Consider the following 21,671-nt stretch of genomic DNA (forward strand, 5'->3'; position numbering starts at 1 on the left):
TGTCATTTAAAAGTGAGAAAAAAAAAACTTTAAATTGAAATTTAACACTCCCAAATAAGTAAAGGTTTGGGGAATTTGTAATCTCTAGACTTTCTCTGGAAGAAAAACTAAAAGGAGTCATGCAAGATGAAATGACACAAGGCAGTAACTCAAAGCTGTATGAGGAAATAAAGACGGTGTTAATAAATATAGTAAAGCTAAGAATCCAAAATCTCTGTGTAATGAGTTGTTGTTTAATAGAATTTGAGTTTTAATTTAAGTGAATTCTGAAGTTACAGAGCAGTAATTGTTATACAATAATATAAATGCACTTAAATGACAGTGAATTGTACTCCGAAAATATGCTAATACAATAAATTTTGTTTTGTATTTTTTCCATAACAAAACTACATAAAACTCACTGCTGATACATTTTTTCCATACGATTTAAAACATAAGTATATAAATGATAATTATGTATTTATTTGTTGATGAGAACAGAGAACATAAATAATCTGTACAAAAATAACATGAAAATAAGTCTAAATCGTTATATAGGAAACATTTTTTTAATTTTAGCTAAACTAACATAAGTGCCTGGTTTACTCAGTTGATAGAACATGAGACACTTAATGAAACTAACTTGGTATTGAACAATTTCTATGTTAAAATATCAATTGTAATCTCTGGGGTAACCATTGAAAAATAAATAACCTAAAATGTATACAAAAACAAATGATAGGAATCAAAGGGTACATCGGAAAGTAGATAACAAGTAGGAAATTGGCAGAAGTCCTTCCATATCAGTAATTACATTCCATGTAAATGATTTAAGCACTAATTAAAAAGGCAGACCTGACAGAAAGCATTTAAAAATGACCTAGCTGCATGCCACCTCAAGAAAAATAGACACAAAGACATAAATAGAATGAAACTGGAAGGATGAATAATTATATATTATATATTTTAACAGCAAAACAAAAAAGCATTGGAGTAGCTATATCAGATAAGTAGACTAAGAAAATGAAAACATGGAGATTAAGTACATTATCTGACATCAGGAGGTCAATCTCTAAGCAAAGACAGAAGTATATTTATATTAGATATGCATATATTCAAACATGCCTGAATCCAACAACAGAAAACTGAAAAATCATGTCCCCAAATGAATAAACTGAAGAATTAGACAGTTCAACAATAACAAGAAGGTATTTCATTATACCGTTTTAAAGTTCCCCAACAGATAAAATGTAAGCAAAGAGAGAGAACACACAAACAGCGCTATAAGCCAACTAGACCAACGGCAAAGAGAATCGCACCCAATACCAGCAAAATAAAAATTCTTTTTGAATGTACATGGAACATTCTCCAGGATAAAACATGCATAAGACTAAAAATAATAGTAGAAATTGGGTGTGTGATACGTGGAGGCACTGAGCACAATCTTTGTAATTTTTCAAAAGCCTAAAAATGCCCTAAAATGAGACAGTTGTTTCTACAGAAGCTCTTAGGGACAGGTTTCATAGTTTTAAGCATAAGCCCGAGTCAACCTTAGTTTCACCAATTTCTCCGGCGAGAAAGTGAAAAAGAACTACCATTTGTCACAGACCAGACCGGCTGTGTTTAAAGCACCAGGCTAGTTCTCATCCATGGTTTATTTATTAATGCTCACAAATACTGAAAAAAATAAGCAACTTCTCCTCCTCTTTAAAAAACAAAACAAAATCTCAAAAGATGTTAAGGGGGTCACCGAGCACAACAGTCGACCAAGTCTGGCTTGTGTTTAAATTCTACATAATTTCTGCCATACTATCTGCCTTAACATGAGACGCAACCCTTCGTTCCACTGGATCCTTAGTGAGGAGAAGCAAATGGAGACAAGGCCAGAGTCTATCAGAGCTCCGGAGGATGAATAAAGGATGGGAGAATAGTTTCACCCAAGGTCTATTAAAGAAATAGCATCTAAGAGATTACAGATTTTCTGATACAGTCAATACTAACATACTAACATCAAATTTGCTTTGTTACTATTAATAATGCTTTAATAAAAACCTCTTACGGGGGAGATGGGGGAAAGAGGGAGGGAGGAAGGGAGAAGAAAAGGTCCTGCCATAGAGGGAGGGGGGAGGCGGTGGGGGGCAGGAGGGAAACAAGGGACATTGGTGGTGGGAAATGTACATTGGTGAAGGGATATGTTGGAACATTGCATGACTAAAACCCAATCAGAAGCAACTTTGTAATTTTGTATCTCACTGTGATTCAATTAAAAAATAAATTAAAAATTAAATTAAATTAAATTTAAAAAAATGCTCTCTCAGCCTCAATTTAAATTAGCCACCTCTTAAGTGAAATGAGTCAGAAAGAGAGGGACAGACAGAGACTACACTCATCTTGGAATATAAAGTAACAGAAAGAATGGGAGAGTAACACCCAAGAATAGTAGAGATAAGGACCAGGAGATCTGCTCCATGGGTTAGAAGCCGGTCTCACATGCTGGGGGAAAAGGCAGCTCAGATAGAGAAGGGACCACCAAGTAAAGGGTGTTTGGAGGACCCGCTCGGGTTGGGAGACACGTGCTGAAAGTAGACTATAGACCAAACACGATGGTCACTCAATACCTCTAGTCCAAACCATGACACCCAAAAGGAGAGAGAGAACAAAAGGGACTGTCCTGCCACAAAGGCAGGGTGGGGTGGGGGGATGGGGCGGGGGATGGTGGGAGGGATACTGGGATCATTGGTGGTGGAGAATGGGCACCACCATTCTGTGGAGGGATGGGTACTCGATCATTGTATGACTGAAACACAAGCACCAAAGTTTGTAAGTACTGTACGTCACGGTGATTCACTAACAAACACACAGACACACAGACACACACACACACACACACACAAACTCTGTTGTCTAAAGAAAAATATATTAGCCACCTCTTTTCCGCCTCTATAGAAAACAGTACGGAGATTTCTCAAAAACAATATGGAAATTTCTTAAAAAAAAAAAAAGAACTCTTGCAGTAATTCTAGTCCTTAGTATCTAGCCCCAAACACTCAGTCATGCACACCTATGTTCATTTTTATAACATTTTTTAAATTGCTGTTTAGGTGACCTGATTACAACAGTATTGTTATTCAAGGTTATTGCATCTTCACCAGCAAAGTGCCTCAAACCCTCTCCCACTGTCCTCTGGAGAGCATCATGTTAAGTGAAGTAAATCGCACCTATATCCTTCTTCATAACACTGTTTGGAAAAGCCAAGCGCTGGAAACAGCCCAAGTGCCCATCGACAGATGAGCGAATCCAGAAGCTGGGGCATATTTATAACCTGGGACACTATTCAAGTTTTAGAAAAGATTAAGTTTTGCTTTTTGCTGCAACATGGAAGGAACTGGAGGCTGTCATGAAAAATAAAAAAAAAAAAAGTCAGGAGGAGAAAGCCAAATAGCAGATGATCTCATTTGATAGTTTATTTTTAAAAAGTAAAGATTTTAAGGAAAAGCCACAGATCGAATAGAGAGGTTAGGTGGCCAATCCTGCTTCAATTCCTGACACCACATCTGAGCCCTAAGCACGGCTGTGAGTAACCCCTGAGCCAAAAGCAAGTCCTGAGAACCACCAGGAGTGGCCCCCAAACAAAAGAAATGTATACGGTAAAATATATATATATATATATGCAATAATATTAAACTCTGAGATTCTGACCAATGATTCTAAAGGGAGCGAAGATGGTACTGTGGCCACAGGCCTATGTTGGAAGGATATGGGCGTTTTTATGGTGGGTGTGCTTTGCTAACACTGACTTTTCAACTGTTACAGAAATCAGTTTACAAATAATCCATATCCCCGTTATTCTAATCTGCATCCTCTCAAGAACAAGTGGGTAGTGAATTTTGTGAGGGGAAAAAAAAATTCTAGCAATGCCTGGAAAAATAAATTATCCATCCCTTTAATAAGGCTATGTGTTGAATATCACAATAGATGCATTATTTCTTTGGAAGACAGCCCCATAATATGTTAACAAAAGAGTTGTACACAGAATGGGAAAATCCCAACTAATAATCCCTTAGAAAGTTGTACGAACCAAAATATTTCTTTACCATTTTCCCAGTTTGTTCATTGCCTATTGAGGTGACTCAAAGAACATTTCTGAAAGGAAAATGTTGCTCATATGGGTGAAACTACACGGACATGAAACGCTTCACACATAGGATAAGCACTAACAGCAGTGGCATCAACATAGGAGGAGGAATGGTGGGAACATGACTGCCACGTGCTGCTAAGGCAGAAGTTACGTCCACTTACACTGCCACCAATAAGGCACCAGGTTCTTTTTCTGCCACCAATAAGGTACCAGGTTCTTTCTCTGCCACCAATAAGGCACCAGGTTCTTTCTCTGCCACCAATAAGGCACCAGGTTCTTTCTCTGCCACCAATAAGGCACCAGGTTCTTTCTCTGCCACCAATAAGGTTCCAGGTTCTTTCTCTGCCACCAATAAGGTTCCAGGTTCTTTCTCTGCCACCAATAAGGTACCAGGTTCTTTCTCTGCCACCAATAAGTTACCAGGTTCTTTCTCTGCTACCAATAAAGTACCAGCTCCTTTCCCTGGCACCAACAATGTACCAGGTCCTTTCCAATTCCATGACAATCCTGTCATTTCTCATCTCTCAGAGAGAATTTGCTGATGCTGACAGAGACTGAAGGGGAAAAGGCAAGATTAGCGAAGGAATCCCCCTGGCATGGAAGGTCACCGGAGAGGCCTGGGTGGGACCTGATAACCTGGATGACCGAGGTCCTGCTGGATCCAGACTCCAGAAGAGAATCACCTCAGCATCCTCGTCCCCATTTTAGTGGTCCACACGCTTGGAGCTTAGGAAAGAATGTTGAGGCTCGCGCTTTCGTTATAAATGTATGAAGGGGAAGGGCTTCAGGGTTCCCTCTGAATCCTGCTTCAGGAGACCCCTCGCATGAGCTGGGAGCTTCCCTGCCTACTCTTCTTTATTTTCTACCTCCAGAAAGTCACTGCCTGAATTCAGCCATGCAGTTCTCCTGTCCCTTGCTTTCAATTTTGACACTTGAGGACAGTAACTGGAAAGTCTGCACCCACTGCGACATTGTGAGGTGCTATCTTGTGATTTTGATTTACACTTCCCGAGTCGTGATATAAAGAAAGTACTTATCTGTTTTTATTTCCTCCAGTATTCATTTTATTATTTTAATTTATTTTTAAGTTTCTTTCCATTTTTTTTTAAATTGAGTCACCTTGAGGTACAGTTACAAAGCTGTTCACGATCGGGTTTCCGTCGCTAATCTTGGATATTTGGAGAAATATCTAATTCGGGTCATTTGGCCACTTTTAAACTGAGTCGCTTGCTTCTGTGTTGTTGAGTTGTGTGAGTTCTGATCCTCTGGATCTCAACCACCCATCCCTCCACCAGTGTACATTTTCCACCACCCATAACCCCAGTTTCCCTACCGCACCCGCCACACACAGCTCCCCCTCCTCCCCGCTCTGTCTGTCTGTCTCTCTTTCCCCCTCCCGTCTATCTTTTCTATCTCCTCTCTCTTCCCCCATTATTGGGCATTATGGTTGCAATACAGATAGTGAGAGGTTATCTTGTTTGTTCCTTTACTGTTTTCAGCAAGCAGTTCTTACCCAGAGTGATCATTTCCAACTGTCATTCCCTTAGTGGTCCCTTCTCTACCCTAACTGCCTTCTCCCCAGCACCTGAAGCAGGCTTCTAACCATGGGTTTTACTGCCTTGGGTAGTAGTCTCATCACTATATATATATATCACTGTCATCCCACTGCTCATCGATTTGCTCGAGCGGGCACCAGTAACATCTCCATTGTAAGACTTGTTACTGTTTTGAGCATATTGAATACGCCACAGGTAGCTTGCCATGCAGGTGAGATACTCTCGGTAGCTTGCCAGGCTCTCCGAGAGGGGCGGAGGAATTGAATCCGGGTTGGCCGAATGCAAGGCAAATGCCCCACCCGTTGTGCTATCACCCCAGCCCATACTATGTCTCATGCTATATTCTTTTATGTCCCACAAATGAGTGAACACTTTTTTGTATGTCTATAAAAAATCACTTTGTCTTCTTTGGAGAAGTACCTAATTCAGGTCATTTGGCCACTTTAAAACTGAGTCGCTTCCTTTTGTGTTGTTGAGTTGTGTGAGCTCTGATCATTTGGATCTCAACCACTAGTTAAATGTTTAATATACAAAAATCTTCTCCCAGTTGCTAGGTTGTGGTAGACTTTTCGTGGTAATCTCATTTATTGTGTAAAATCTCTTTTTAATTTGATGTAGTCACATTTGTTTATTCTTGCCCCCACTTGCCAATGGAATTGGATTGCATCTCTGAGGTCAAGGTACAGAAGGGTGCCACCAGTATTATCTTTTATGATGTATTGTACAATACCCAACTCTTTGGGTTAATTTTTGTGTATGGTGTTAAACAGGAATCTAGTTTCTTATATTTTGTATATGACTGTCCAGTTTTCCCAGCACCATTTATTGAAGAGACTCCCCCCCCTCCATTGTGTGACTTTGGCACATTTACTATGGTAAATGATTTGACTTCCTGGATTTGGGCCTTCTATTTTATTCCCTGGGTTTCGGTGCCTGTTTTCACTCCAATATGATGCTCTTTTCATTTGGGCCATAGTTAGAAATCAGGAAGTATAATGTCTCCATTTATCCTTTTCTCTCAAAATTGCTTTGGCTACTGGGGGCAGGCATAATTTAAGGTTCCATGCAAATTTTAAAATATTTCAAGTTCCATGAAAAAGAGCCATTGGTATTTTGGTAGGCATTGCACTGAATATGTAAATAGCTTTAGGTGAGAGAGCCATCCTAACATTGCTAAAGAATGTCTGCATTTCTTCTTTGCGTCTTATAGCTAAATGATGTGTTAATAATATATCACATCAACAACAAAACTGAAATAAAAATTACACGATCTATAAACAATGCCACAGTTTTTAGTATTCTGGTCTTTCAACCCCTCTGTTGAGTTTGTTTTCTGGTATTTCATTTTTTTGCCTTAGCAGTAAATAGAATTGTTTTGTTAATTTCTTGAGCTCATAGCTTGCACATAAAATGCAATGGACATATATATGCTAATTGTATATCTTACCACTTTATTGGATGCCTTAATTATTTGTAGAATATCTGTGTGGGTCATGTAAGGTTTTCTATATTATCATCATGTCATCTGCAAACAGCAATAGTTTTACTTCTTTTCCATAAAACTATAAAAAGATCCTTGCCCAGTAGCTCTGGGTAGAGCTTCCAAAATTAAGTTGAGCAGTAGAAGAGGAAATAGTCCTGTTCTGGATGAGAAACACTTTCAATTTTTTTCCACTTTCTATCCCCAATTTTTTAGAATTTTTATCATACATAGTTGAATCTTGTCAAAGTCTTTCTCAACATCTATTCATATAATCACACAACTATTTTTTTAACCTGGCGAATTCCATTGATTTGTGTATGTCATGTATATTGAACCACTCTTGCATCCTGGGATAATATCACTTACTTGGTCATAGTTTCCTGATATGTTCATTGTATTCAATTTGCCATGATTTTGTTGAGAATACTTTGTATCTATGTCCATCAAAGATATCAGTTTGCAGGTTTGGTGTGTGTGTGTTGCTTTATATTCTCAAATTTGGGGATCAGAGTGAAATTTGCTTCATCAGACTGTGTTTGGAAATATTCCCCTCTTTAATTTCTTGGAAGAGTCTGAGTAGAATGGAAATCAGAATACTGTTTTCTGTATAATTCACCAGCGGGCCATGTGGTTCTGGTGTTTTGGGCAACTCCTGGTGAAACTTAGCCCAGCTGTATGGGCCCAGCAGTTCAGTGCTTTGCTCAGAAGATGCCGAATTGCTCTGGCATGGAAATGCTTGGGGGAGAGAGGAGAGCATGTGCGATGCAGGTGATCAAACTCAGTACTTGCTAAACACAAGGCATAGAGTGTTTTTTTTTAAACTACCTCTCTGTCTTATCCTGGGTTTTGTTCTTAATGGAACTTCTAATTACTATTTCAATTTACATGCTTGTTATTAGTCTATTTCAAACTATTCGTTCCTGCTTCAGTCTTGAAAGGCTGTGAGATTTTTAAAATTTTTTTTCTGTTATCCAATTTGTTTAAATACATTACAGATGCTAATAAGTCTCTTGTGATGCTTTGTCTTTCAATAGTATTTGTTGTCACTTGACCTTTAATGGGGCTGGAGCGATAGTACAGCGGGTAGGGCATTTGCCTTGCACTCAGATGACCTGGATTCGATTCCTCCGTCCCTCTCGGAGAGCCCGGCAAGCTACCAAGAGTATCCGGCCCGCGTGGCAGAGCCTGGCAAGCTTCCCATGGCGTACTTGATATGTCAAAAAGAGTAACAACAAATCTTACAATGGAGACTTTACTGGTGCCCGCTCGAGCAAATCAATGAACAATGGCACGACAGTGCTATGGTGCTATTCTTTTATTCAGAGACTCTTCTTGGTGAACCTAGCAAGGGGCTATCAATTTTATCAATAATTTCAACAAACTTCATTTTGGTGATATTTTGGGTATCATCTTTCTTATTTCTATTTCTACTATTTCCACTAATTTGTATTAATTCCTTCCTTTTACTGATTGTTAGTTGAATTTTTTTCTTTTCTAGTTCCCTTAGATGCAATTAAATTAAGAATTTTGTCACTGATTCGTGTGGGGTCTGTATAAGCACAAACTTCCCTCTCCTCCTGTATTTGCTACATGCCATAGCTCTTACCACTTGTCTCTTCAGTTCTGTTGCACACAAGATGATTTTTTTGGTTTTCCCTTTACTTTGTTGATCTGGCAGTTATAAAGAAGCATATTGCTTAGTCTCCATGTGTTCAAGGTTTTTCCCATTTTCTTTTTTTTTGTTGACTCTAGTCTCATACTGCTGAAATTGGAAGATTTCAATCTTTGAAAATGTACTGACTTCTGTAGCCCAACATATGACTTATCTTTAAGAAAGATTCATGTGCAATTAAGAATGCACATTCATTTCTTAGTGCATAGAAATTCTTGTATATATCTCTTAAGTCTTGTCAATGGCTTCATTAAAGATCATTAAATTTTTGTTAATTTTTTTTGTTTTGTTTTGGGTAACACCCAGCAATGCACAGGGGTTATTCCTGGCTCATGCACTCAGGAATTATTCCTGGCGGTGCTTGGGTGACCATATGGGATGCTGGGAATCGAACTTGGGTCGGCCTCGTGCAAGGCAAACACCCTACCCGCTGTGCTGTCTCTCCATCCCCTTTTGTTAAATTTTTGTCTGGCTTATCTGTCGAATATAGTAAGCAGTATGTTTGTAAATGTCCTATTATTGTGGTGTCAATGTACCCCCGAGGTCTGTTGTTGAATAAATTAGAATATGCTTATACTGGGTATTGATAAATGACTTGTAGTCTAGTTTTGAATGATTTCTTAATTGCTATATGGTATATACTTCTTTATTTCTAATAACTTTTTTTTGGCCATCAGTCTATTTCATCAGATATGATAACAATTTCTGCTTTTTCAGTGTTAGCACTGGCTTGCTACACTTTTTTCCAACCTTTCACCTGGAGGAAACACACACACACACACACACACACACACACACACACATACACAAACACACACACTCACATGCTTAATATAGGTAGGCCCTGGGTTATTTGTCCAGCAAATGTCTTTTAGTAGGTGATTGAGACTATTCACATTTAGAATGATTATTAATATAATAAGTTCCCATCAATCTTGTTTCCTTTTTTTTCTAGTTTAGGGCTGAAAGGTTGATGGAGGGTGCGGGGGGGAAGGAAAGGTATTTATTTGTTTTTATCTGTCTTTTTATCTGAATGGTTTTCATTGGTAATTCTTTTTCATTTTTCTTTCATATGAATCTACTCTGGGTTTTTGTTTTGTGACTACCACAAATACTTTTATCTGCTACAAATCAGTCTTTTCTATGCTGGTATCCATGAATCACCGTTCTGCAATACAGACTGTTATTTTCTTCACTTCCTTTATGTTTTGTTGTCCAGTATCATTATTCTATTATTGTTACTGTTTTTCTATTTAACTCCTTGCTCAAGATTTTGTGTTCTTTTGTATCTCCTTTTCACATAAAAGAATTCAACATTTCTTATAGAGCAGGCCTGGTGGTAAACTCTGACTAGTTCCTGTTTGTCTGGAAGAAGCATCTCTCCCATATAGAACAATAGCTTTTCAATAATAACTTCTCTGTGTAAAGTATGGTTGGCTGGCATTTTAAAAAAGCATTAAACAACATGAGTCATCATTTTATGTTCTGCTAACCTGTAGGGTTCTTGCCGAGATGTCTGAAAGAAGCTTATAGATGTTCCTTTTATATTTTCCCCCTAGAAGTCTTCAATGTTTTTATGGTCTTTTGATCATTTAGCAATGATACAGTTTTTGCATTCAGGACTTTGGGTCCTTGTTAGATTCCCTAGTTGTTTACTTGGTTTGGGAGGTTCTCACTTACTCACCTATTATTTCCGTAATCACATCCTCTCTCTCTCCTTCCTTCCCTTCTCTCCTCACTTTTTTTCTCTTTGCCCCAGTCCTTACCTGGTTTTATTATTTTTATATTTGCTCTTCTCATGGAATCTGATACTTCAGTCAATTTTTTTCCAAATCTCTTTCTTGTCTTACATTTGAATTAACTCTTGAGTCATTTTTGGGGGGAGAGAGGAGGAGTTGTTGCTGTTTTTGTTTTTGCTTTCATTTTTATCTGGGCCCATAAATGGTGATGTTGAGCTTATTCCTGGCACAGAAATCCGGGATCACTCCTGGCAGGGCTGGGGGGGGGGCGGTGCTGGGAACCATAGGGTACTGGGAATCAAACCCAGGTAAGCAGCATGCAAGGCAAGATATTTACCCCTCTGGCCCCTATTACTGCCATGTTAGTCTTCAATTCATCGTCTTTTCTTCATTCAAAGCACTCTTATCTAGTATAATTTTGGAATTTTACTTTATGTAAAGAGTTGCCTGTGCTCAAGCAGTTCAGTTTGGGGGGCGTTTACCTAAGTTTTGTGTTTAACTTATTCTCTAAATTTACTGTTTATACCCCTTTACTTTAACATATATTACCATATTTTAACATATTACTTTAACATAATATTTAATTTACTTTAACAGGGTCTAGCCACAGCCATGCTCAAGGCCCCTCTCCACACATTGGGACGAGCCTCATGCATGAAGGAACCAGCAGAGGAACCCAGATGTGTGGGACCCGGGGCTGAGACCTTTAAGCCTTCTTGGATCGGGACTGGGCCTCTTCTGTCCAGATTCCTTATTTTCCAGTAGCTAGGTGGTCACACCCAGGGACTGCCCTTGGCTCCATGTAATCCCACCAACGGCCAACATTCAGAGACTATAAGACCAAGCTCCTGTTCAAGCCTAGTTCTCTCTCTGGGAGAACCTGGCAAGCTACCAAGAGTTTCCTGCCCCCGTGGGAGAGCCTCGCAAACTCCCAATGGAGTATTCATATGCCAAAACCAGTAACAATGATGGGTCTCATTCCCCTGACCCTGAAAGAGCCTCCAATGCGGCACCATTGGAAAGGACAAGTAAAGAGAGGCTTCTAAAATCTCAGGGCTAGGACAAATAGAGACGTTACTGAGACCACTGCAGAAATTCGATGATCAACAGGATGATGATGATGATGATGACTTTAACATATTTTAGCGTAACTGTCACTGTCACTCCGTTGCTCATCGATTTGTTCGAGTAGGCACCAGTAACGTCTCTCTTGAGAGACTTATTGTTACTGTTTTTGGCTTATCCAATATGCACGGATAGCTTGCCAGGCTCTGCTGTGCGGGCTCCATACTCTCAGTAGCTTGCCGGGCTCTCCGAGAGGGGCAGAGGAATCGAACACAGGTTGGCCGCATGAAAGGTGAAAGCCCAATCACTGTGCTATAGCTCCAGCTTTATTTTAACATATTACTTTAAAATATTACTTAACATATGTTAATACATTAACGTATATTGAATATATTACTTTGTTCATTCTTTGAAAATTAATCATTTTCTTTTCATGAAAATTAATTCTGCGTCAACACCTGGATTAGCTTCTTCTACCTTCCTGTAGGTGGCGCTGACTTTAATACTAGAATTCTTCATCTTCCTAAGTGGGGTGGGGAGAGGTGACTGAGAAGACCAAGTCTCATTGATAGTAGTGTTATAAGGTAGTATGACAGAAAGTGAAGAACCCTGAGCAAACTCTTTTGTCTCAATCGCCATACCCTATCCCTACCCAAGCAAAAAGCCAATTTCAGGTTCTCTGTCTCTGGATCCAGACGACTCTCTGGTCTCTCTCTAGGATTCCACGAGAGGAGGTTGGGGGTGGCAATTGTGGAGAGAACACCCAACTTGTTGCCACCAGGCCTCAAACTCTGATATTCAGGTTTTGTTTCCAGTGCTAGGTTCTACCAGCAGCCGCCTTTCATCCTTATCAGGAAGTTCACTGACGTGAGGGACCAGGATGTTGGGTCTCTCTCCTCCCAACAGCGATGGCGGCAGCTGGTGCCATCCGCCACTTCATGATCCCAAGGTCAGCTCTGTGCACAGATGTCAACAAACTTCAGACCCAAATAAGTGTATATCTCTAGGGCAGACTTGTGGGTTGGGCGTTACCCTGTGATCTGTGGTTTCTTTTTGGCTGACTTAGAAGGGAGGGATGCTAGATGGAGTCTCTCCTACCATGTACCGGAAAGAATCAGACTATTGATTAAGATACTCTAGTTGTGCAACAGAAAACTAGAAGTGAAATGACATATTAGGTAGCTCAGAAACTTCACCTCTGGGGCGGGAGAGGTAGTCCCATGGGCAGGGCACTTGGCTTGCACTGGGGTATTGTTGGGGTACTGGCCTGGGGTAAATCTCCTGAGTCCCGCCAGGTGTAAGCCTTCAGCACAGGTTCAGGAGTAAGCCCTGAACACTGCTAGGTGTGGTCCCCAAATCAAACAAAAAGTACCCAAAACAAAATAAGACTCACATTTTTAGAGTAGCGAGTAAGGTTCTGCCTACCCGTGAAAATTTTACTATACTTATTTGAATAGGCATCTTATGACATCTTTATCCTTGGTGTTTTTCATATGTAAAATCTCCTGGGGTTGCTGAGGGTTAATCTAGTTAGTGAATAAAAAAAAAACATTTAGCACAGTGCCCTAACTATGGCTAATTAATTGTATTACTATTATTACAACTTATCAGCACCCGATTTGTGGCAGACACTGTTCCTCTGATAGCTAATTCAATGTTCTTTTCACACTCTTCTGAACCATTTTAAACACATTTTTTCTAACAATACCCAGAATCACTGATATTTGTATTTAGCCACACGGTCTTTCAAATAAAAACATTTACTTGATCAAATCAGTCAGGAAGTTTTCACTTGGGAAAATCACTTAAGAAGAACATGCCTTATTTTTCTTATTTATTATGTGGCTCAAACTAAATAATGCATAAAGCGGTTCTCTAAATTACTAAAAGCACCCAAATAAGACATTGCAATTTCTGACAGGATTGAATCCATGAAAAAGTGAGAGAGGCTGGAAAGAAATAAACACAGATCAGGAAAATAATGTAATTGTGGCACCTGCGTGTACAATACCAAGGCCTGTGGGAGTGAATCAGCGTCATGGAGGAAGCCTGGAATTGAGAAACGTGGATGTCAAATCACTCCTCTAGGGCCATCCAACATGGACGCTACCACCAGCTACTCAAATTCAAATGAAACAAAATATTCATTTCGTGAAAATGAAACCAGACACTTCCTTTTCTCTGCAGCCCTGGCCACATCACAACTGCATGTAGGCCGAGTAATGAGAAATAATCACAAGAGGCGAATCACACATAGGTAGTAACTCAACTCTACTGGATAGAGCAGATTTAGAACAATTCAATCTAGCAAACAATTCTAGGGAAATAAGGAGAGAGGTGTGATTTTTTTTCAAAATACAGAAAATTCAAAGAGACTTATTTTGTGGTGAATCATGATTTTTATATTTCTGGCTCATTCAAATTTCCAAATTTTGCTATAATTAGCACACATTGCTTAAGAAAACTGATGCTAATGTCTTTTTATAAGAAAATACAGCTGTCTATTCTAACTGAATTCTTTGCACCTCTATAGCTTACTATATGTTCAGAAAAACCCAATCCTAACCTTCCTAGCTCAATCATCTTTTTTTTTTTTGATATCTTTATTTTTTTTATTTTTTTTTTAATTTATTTATTTTTAATTAGAGAATCACCGTGAGGGTACAGTTACAGATTTATACACTTTTGTGCTTATACTTCCCTCATACAAAGTTTGGGAACCCATCCCTTCACCAGTGCCCATTCTCCACCACCCGTAAACCCAGTGTCCCTCCCACCCTCCCCAATCCCATCTCCCCCCCACCCCACCCTGCCACTGTGGCAAGGCATTCCCTTCTGTTTTCTCTCTCTAATTAGCTGTTGTGGTTTGCAATAAAGGTGTTGAGTGGCCGCTGTGCTCAGTCTCTAGCCCTCATTCAGCCCGCAACTCCCTTCCCCCACATGGCCTTCGACTACAATGTAGTTGGTGATCGCTTCTCTGAGTTGACCTTTCCCCGGAACGTGAGGCCAGCCTCGAAGCCATGGAGTCAACCTCCTGGTACTTATTTCTACAGTTCTTGGGTGTTAGTCTCCCACTCTGTTATTCTATATACCATAGATGAGTGCAATCTTTCTATGTCTGTCTCTCTCTTTCTGACTCATTTCACTCAGCATGAAACTTTTCATGCCCATCCACTTAACTACAAAATTCTTGACCTCCTTTTTTCTAACAGCTGCATAGTATTCCATTGTATAGATGTACCAAAGTTTCCTCAACCAGTCATCCGTTCTGGGGCATTCGGGTTTTTTCCAGATTCTGGCTATTGTAAACAGTGCTGCAATGAACATACATGTGCAGATGTTGTTTCGATTGTACTTTTTTGCCTCTCTGGGATATATTCCCAGCAGTGGTATTGCTGGGTCAAATGGGAATTCAATATCTAATTTTTTGAGAGTCGTCCAAATTGTTTTCCAGAAGGCCTAGCTCAATCATCTTTGCTTATCCAACCACTGTATTAAGATTCATTTTTAGGCTTTAGATTGCTGTTTCTTTACTTTTATTTGTTACATAATGTGCTATTTACCTCATTTCTCACTAGATAATTTAATGTGTTAGCTGATAATATGTTTCAGTATAGAACTTGGAATGAAAGTCAAATAACTTGAAAAAGAGAAAACTAGAGTAAATCTCAAGTAAGTCAACTATATAAAATAAATCTGTACCATTTAATATATTTCCAACATTTCGCATAAGCTGGAGACTGATTTCAATTTCCACTACTCATCACACTTGAATGAATCTAAGATATCAGAATGTTTGTTTTCATTCTCTTTCTGACATTTTCTGTGACTTTGTTACAGACCAGCATTCAAAATAAAAGATATTCCCATGAAGGAATGGGACCACCAAACACTCTCATTGGGAGGAATCTGGTATGCTTCTCTCCATGACCTGTGCATTTTTGAAGTCACAAATGATATTACTGTTATTGGTTTGAGGACCACACTGCATTTAACCATCTAAAGAACTAAAATGTCAACAGCACAACCACCACCCTTTCCCCTAAAAACCATAATGCCCAAGCATATCACAGTTAGATCATTTCAGTGTGCAGACGAAGTTGAGAGCCATTGGTTAGACCAAGGACAAAAGTAATTATGAGGGAATTCTAAATAAATCCAAACAATTCAAGCCTCTTGAAATTAGCAAACTATAAATACGTACCCCCCCAAAAAATTATAGACATGTTTGAATCGTTTGGATCTATTAGGAATTCCTCATAGTTATATGACAGTTAATATATTTTCTACCTTTCTGCAATACAACCTTCTCATTTTCATAAACAGTATTTCAGAAAGTAAAAGGTTGATCTCAGTCGGCTTTTGGGAGAGGGGTTAGTTGCTTTTGAGTCCTTTTTTTCCCCCAGCGGAGCAGGGCCACATCCTGTGCTGTGAAGAGGTGAACCCCAACACAAAATTCAGAAATTTTTTCCCAGAAGTGCATGGGGTGGGGGGGTTGCATGCAAAGGATACACATGACCCCTGATCTGGAATACACATGACCATTCAGCTGGGTCATGTTTCCTATTCCAGTTGGTCCACTGTGTTCACACATTCATAGCAGCCATGGGCACTACTAATACACTAATATGTTATGGACTTGTCCATATTCTACAGCAGAGAGCTACGATTAGCTATGAAAGCCAGACCAGCTCTGCACAATACTGAGAGCAAATTGAATGTCCAGCTGTCACTTGTATCAGTGGCAAGAAACAGTAAGTAAGGAATATTAACTAATCAAGGATATCATGTTAGTTCCTGCCCTCAGGAACTAACATTTTCACTGGGTTTAAAAGTTAAAAGTCCTTCTCTTGCTGCATTCCAGAGATTTACTCTTTTGTTTTTTTTTCCTCCAGTAACTAACACCTTATTTCTCTATAAACAGGGATGTCAAAAGAAAGTCTGTAAAACAGAAATCAAAGCTGAGTTCCTATGCCTTTGTCAACTTTTTCTAATGTGAGAATATCCACTTTTATAGAGTGTCTGTAGGTTGAATTTTAAAAGTTCTTGCGAGACAGTAAAGATGATGATGCTAGATCAAAAATATATGGAGGGCAGGCAGCAAGCCAGAGCAACCAGATCACTCACTAGTGACCAGTGCTGTGGGCAGCATGTCAGGTGGAGAAGGCCACCAGCAACCTCCATAGTTTTCCAACTTTATCTCTAGGTCTTGCCAAGTCTAAACTGGATTGTATTTGTCCCTGAGTGACCATTTACTTTCTAGCTGTAGGATCCATGCTGGAGTGAGGAATGAATCCGAAGTCTCCTGCAGTAAAATACTGAAGGCCTTAAAATTCTTTCTTAACTGCAGATAAACTCACACCTTAATTGCAGATAAAGGCAGAGAAGAGAGGAAGCTAACAGCTGTCTCAAGATCCAGGAAGCTATTTGCTCATTCACCTCAACTACACCGGCAATAGAGGAACATGACTCAAGAAAGCAAACACAACCAAGTGTCTGAACTTGAATCTACTTGTTAGGGATTTTCCGAAAAGCCTCCTAAAAATGGCATGTGTTCACTAGGCTCTGAAGAAAATCTTCAATAACAGTAATAATAGAATAGTCCACTGGTGGTTGGGCAGTTGTCTGTCTGACTCCATTGACTAGAGTATGGGTCATGGAGTCAACAAATGCTGTGTGTTTTATGAAGCCATCATTAAGCTCATATCAAAGACAGACAAGTTAAATCACACACACAAACGAGAAAACTATAGATCACAATATCTTTGTTAAATGCACATGCAAAGATTCTCAACAATAGCAAATCAAATACAACAACACATCAAAAATATTATTTTTAATGATCAAATGACATTTATTCCAGGTACGTTAAAATGGTTCAACATATGCTCATTAATATGCTATATTCACAAAAAAGAAAGACAAAAATCAGAGATTATATCAATATATGCTGAAAAAGCACTTGACACGGTTTGTCACATACTGTTAATGAAAACTCAAACTAAATCCCTAAATTTCTATACATTATATAGAACTATATATAATTATATATATTATTTATATATATTATTTATTTATAAGCCTGGCTGTTTTTCCTGGGGCCTTCTTGGAGGGGATGGGCTCCAGCTTCCCTCCCCACCCTGAGCAGAGCTCCTGGCAGCCGAAGACCTCCGGAACCTAGTCACAGCCATGCTCAAGGCCCCTCTCCACACATTCAGACAAGCCTCATGCATGAAGATAAAAGGAATATAACAACTTAATAGAGGCAACCATATACTATAAACACAAAAATATATTCTAAAACTTCCAGCTTTTTATAGAAAACAAGAACAAGACAAAGGTACTCATTCTCACTATTTAAAAAATCACATTGGTAGAGGTCTTAGCCAGAAGAATGAGACAAGAAAAAAAGGAACCCAGACTAAGAAGTAAAACTACCATTTTTTGCATATGATAAATTATAGAAAGTCCCAAAGTCTTCACTGAGAACTATTAGAAACCATCTCTTTTAGAAACCATCTATGTAACAAATTGGTTTCAAAACCAAATAGATACAAATATATCAAATATATATTTGCATTCTTATATGCAAATTACTAATAACAAGAGGAAAATTTCAAAGTAAATTTTATTTTTGAATTGCATCCAATGGCAAACCCTTAATCCTGGATTGTAAAACTGAGAATTCCAGGTCGGGGGGTAGTGGGTAAGAGGGGAATAATGAGACATATTGGAGCCAACACTGAGATATTGAGACATTGAGGGTCCTAGACACCTAAGTAATGTAGAGGAATCAGGAGGGGTAGTGAATCAGTGGAGTCAATCTGAGAGTACGATGTCTCTAGAGCATCAGTTATAGGTGTGGTGAGACTTATACACATGGGAGAATAAATTTTTCCCTAAATAAATCCCTAAATTTCTATACATTATCTAGAACTATATATGATTATATATTTTATTTATATATATATATTATTTATTTATAAGCCTGGCTGTTTTCCCTGGGGCCTCCTCGGAGGGGACGGGCTCCAGCTTCCCTCCCCACCCTGAGCAGAGCTCCTGGCAGCCAAAGACTTCCGGAGCCTAGTCACAGCCATGCTCAAGGCCCCTCTCCACACATTCAGTCAAGCCTCACGCATGAAGGAACCAGCAGAGGAACCCAGGTGTGTGGGACCTGGGGCTGAAACCTCCAAGGCTGCTCGGATAGGGACTGGGTCTGCTCCGCCCATATTTCCCATTTCCCAATAGCTAGGTGGTCAGACCCAGGGACTGCCCCCAGTGCCATGTAAAATCCTGTCAACGGCCAGCATCCAGAGACTTAAAAGCAAGCTCCCGATATCTTATAGCCTACTTCTCCCTCTGGGAGAACCTGGCAAACTACTGTGAGTTTCCTGCCCACATGGGAGAGCCTCGCCAGGTCCCCATGCTGTATTAATATGCCAAAACCAGTAACAAGCTGGGTCTCATTCCCCTGACCCTGTAAGAGCCTCCAGTACGGCATCGTTGGAACGACGAGTAGAGAGAGGCTTCTAAAATCTCAGGGCTTGGACGAATAGAGACGTTACTGAGACTGCTTGAGAAATTTGATGATCAACGGGATGATGTTGATGATGAAACCAGAGATAAATCAGTAAAAATCCTTTTTAACTAGAATGAAGGCTAGATAAAGAACTGGAATCTTCAAACACAGCAAAAGGAAATATTTGAGGAAGCAAAGAAAGATATGAGCTTTAAAGAAGACCTCTGGCTTAATACAGTTAAAAGATTTAATGGAGGTGAGAGAAGGGGAATTCATCAGTAAGAAAGCCATCATTCCTGCTATATGCTATATTCTTGCTATATTCTTGCATTTTGGCTCAATGGGCTTCAGAATGTCGACTTTTGAAATGAGTTGCCACTTACAATACTTGATGCGTGGAATACTCCATCTTCATTCTTCCTCACAGCTGGAATGATCACTTCTCCACTCACCACTTCTCTGGCCATACCCATTCAGTTCCCTCAAGGCAAAGCAGGCTCCACCAATAGCCATGATAAGAGCACGGCCATTTCTGAAGTGATGGGGACAAGAAAAAGACCCCAAAGACACCAGTACTGACAAATTGTGAAGTTCCTACATGGAAGCCGGGTAACTGAAAAATACAAAGGCTTTGGAGGAAAAGTAACTCGATTTAAATTATTAGATTTATCCCTATTAGTTGTGTAACTGTCCATACTCTAGATTTGGGTTCCTTAGCTAGAAATTTTGTTTGGCTATAATAACACCTGGTACAAATGGTCATCAAAGGACCGGTGAGATAATGGGTCTACAACATCTAGCATGGAGTGAAGTTCACAGAAACTATCCTATTCATATTCATTACCTCTGGTAAATTACTCTAAAAGCCTCAATATAAAATATGCATGTCTATTAATATTACTTCCACTTAATAATATCGTTTTAATTTATTGTATGCATTTGCCCAAAATTGTATTCCATTTTCACATGCAGTTTCCAATGTTCAAATTATGCAAAGAGTAAAGTAGGAAAAAAAGTCTTTTTATTCTTCTAATTAAAACTGAAACATCTAGGATATAGGAATTATGCTAGACAAAAACTCAATAAATTAATTCTTAATCCATTAAGGAACAGCATAGGAATATCCTCTCTGACCAAGAGACAATCTTCAAGACAGAATTTATGTATAGAATAATATATACTGTGAATTCATTCAGCGATCCCAGCATTCAAGTCTGCATAGTAGATTTCTTTTATAGATAAGATGTCTGAATACAGTTTGAATGCAAATCAATTTCTTATGCTTTCATAAAAATGTCTATATAATTACAGGGTACCAAATCCCAGTGTGAGGCATCTAAGAAATAGCCTGAAGATGCAGGAGCTAATTACTCTCTAGGATTTAGAAGGGGTATGGAGCACCTGGGAATCTAATTTTCTCTACGACAGTATGCAGTAATGGGCGTAAAGAAGATCCAACACTCAGATTTCTCGTTTCTTTCTTACTGCTAAATATTTGCCAACATGTCTTTTCCAAGCAGGCCTATTTTAAAGCTTTTAATCCTACTAAATTTAAAATGATACAAGCCAGTTGGAAGAACTGCCTGGTTAGAAGAGGCAGGAGAAATTTCTCCTGACAAAGATAACTACTTTGCATTCCTTGAAAGGCAATTGCCTCAACGTTTCTGCTTTTGTAATTAATTATTTCACTTTCTGTTTACAGAAAAAAAAAAGAGAAAGAGAAAAATACATAGACATTCGTTTTGACTGTTTTATTGCGATGGTCTGTAGGTACTATTAGCTGCTACCGGATGTACCAAACATAAATAAAAAGTGAAGCAGGCTCAAGACTGCTACCCTCTTTGGAATAGAGGGGAACACGACGGTAACCTGCCAAAGGAATCACATTCAATTAGAACAATAAAGGCATGGAAATTCCCGATGACAGCGCTACTCTGGAAAAGCATCTGCCTCCACTGTACAAATACAAAGACTGTTGCTGAGTGACTACGTTCCCCCGGGTCTATTAACTTTTTTTCTCCCCAATAAAACGTGGCTATCCACTCTTGCTTTCTACTTCTAAATCCAGAACAGATCCATGCTCTTCCTCCGAGTGCAGTGTGCCCTAAAATTAGCCACCTCCCTTCCCAGATACATCTCAGTTGGCGTTGACAAAGGGAACAGCACTGCGACAAGATTCCTGTAAGATCTAATGGCCCTAAAAATGTGGAGAGAGTCATGAGCACCGCTGAGACGTCTCTGCAGGCAGGAGACATGAGTCACTGCATCTCTCTTCTGAGTCTGCCCTTCACGGTAGTCATGACTACTCTCAACTGAAACTTAAGAATGATGCTCTGTGTAAAAAAATGCCCACATTTGCCAAGTGTGTCTAATTAGTCTTCTTCACGATCTCACACCCCAACACCGCCTCCAGTAGGCCAACATACTGCCATGATTACAGGGAGAAATATATGTGTGCACCTAAAATTTCCTTCCATCCAACTGATTGATCAAAGTGTGCCTCCGGTAAAGCTCAGCTGA

At 39.3% G+C, this 21,671-nt stretch overlaps 1 protein-coding gene across 1 annotated transcript in view; it reads right to left on the reverse strand.

Moving 5' to 3' along the window:
- Positions 1-20,934: 20,934 nt before the first annotated feature.
- Positions 20,935-21,671, reverse strand: part of PLCZ1 (phospholipase C zeta 1) — a 41,468-nt gene continuing 40,731 nt past the window's right edge. The window contains exon 12 of the mRNA XM_055117983.1: positions 20,935-21,020. Coding sequence (XP_054973958.1) covers positions 20,935-21,020 — 86 coding nt within the window. The remainder of the gene's footprint in view (positions 21,021-21,671) is intronic.

This window comes from Sorex araneus, chromosome 10 (assembly GCF_027595985.1).
Source record: "Sorex araneus isolate mSorAra2 chromosome 10, mSorAra2.pri, whole genome shotgun sequence".
Classification (NCBI taxonomy): domain Eukaryota; kingdom Metazoa; phylum Chordata; class Mammalia; order Eulipotyphla; family Soricidae; genus Sorex; species Sorex araneus.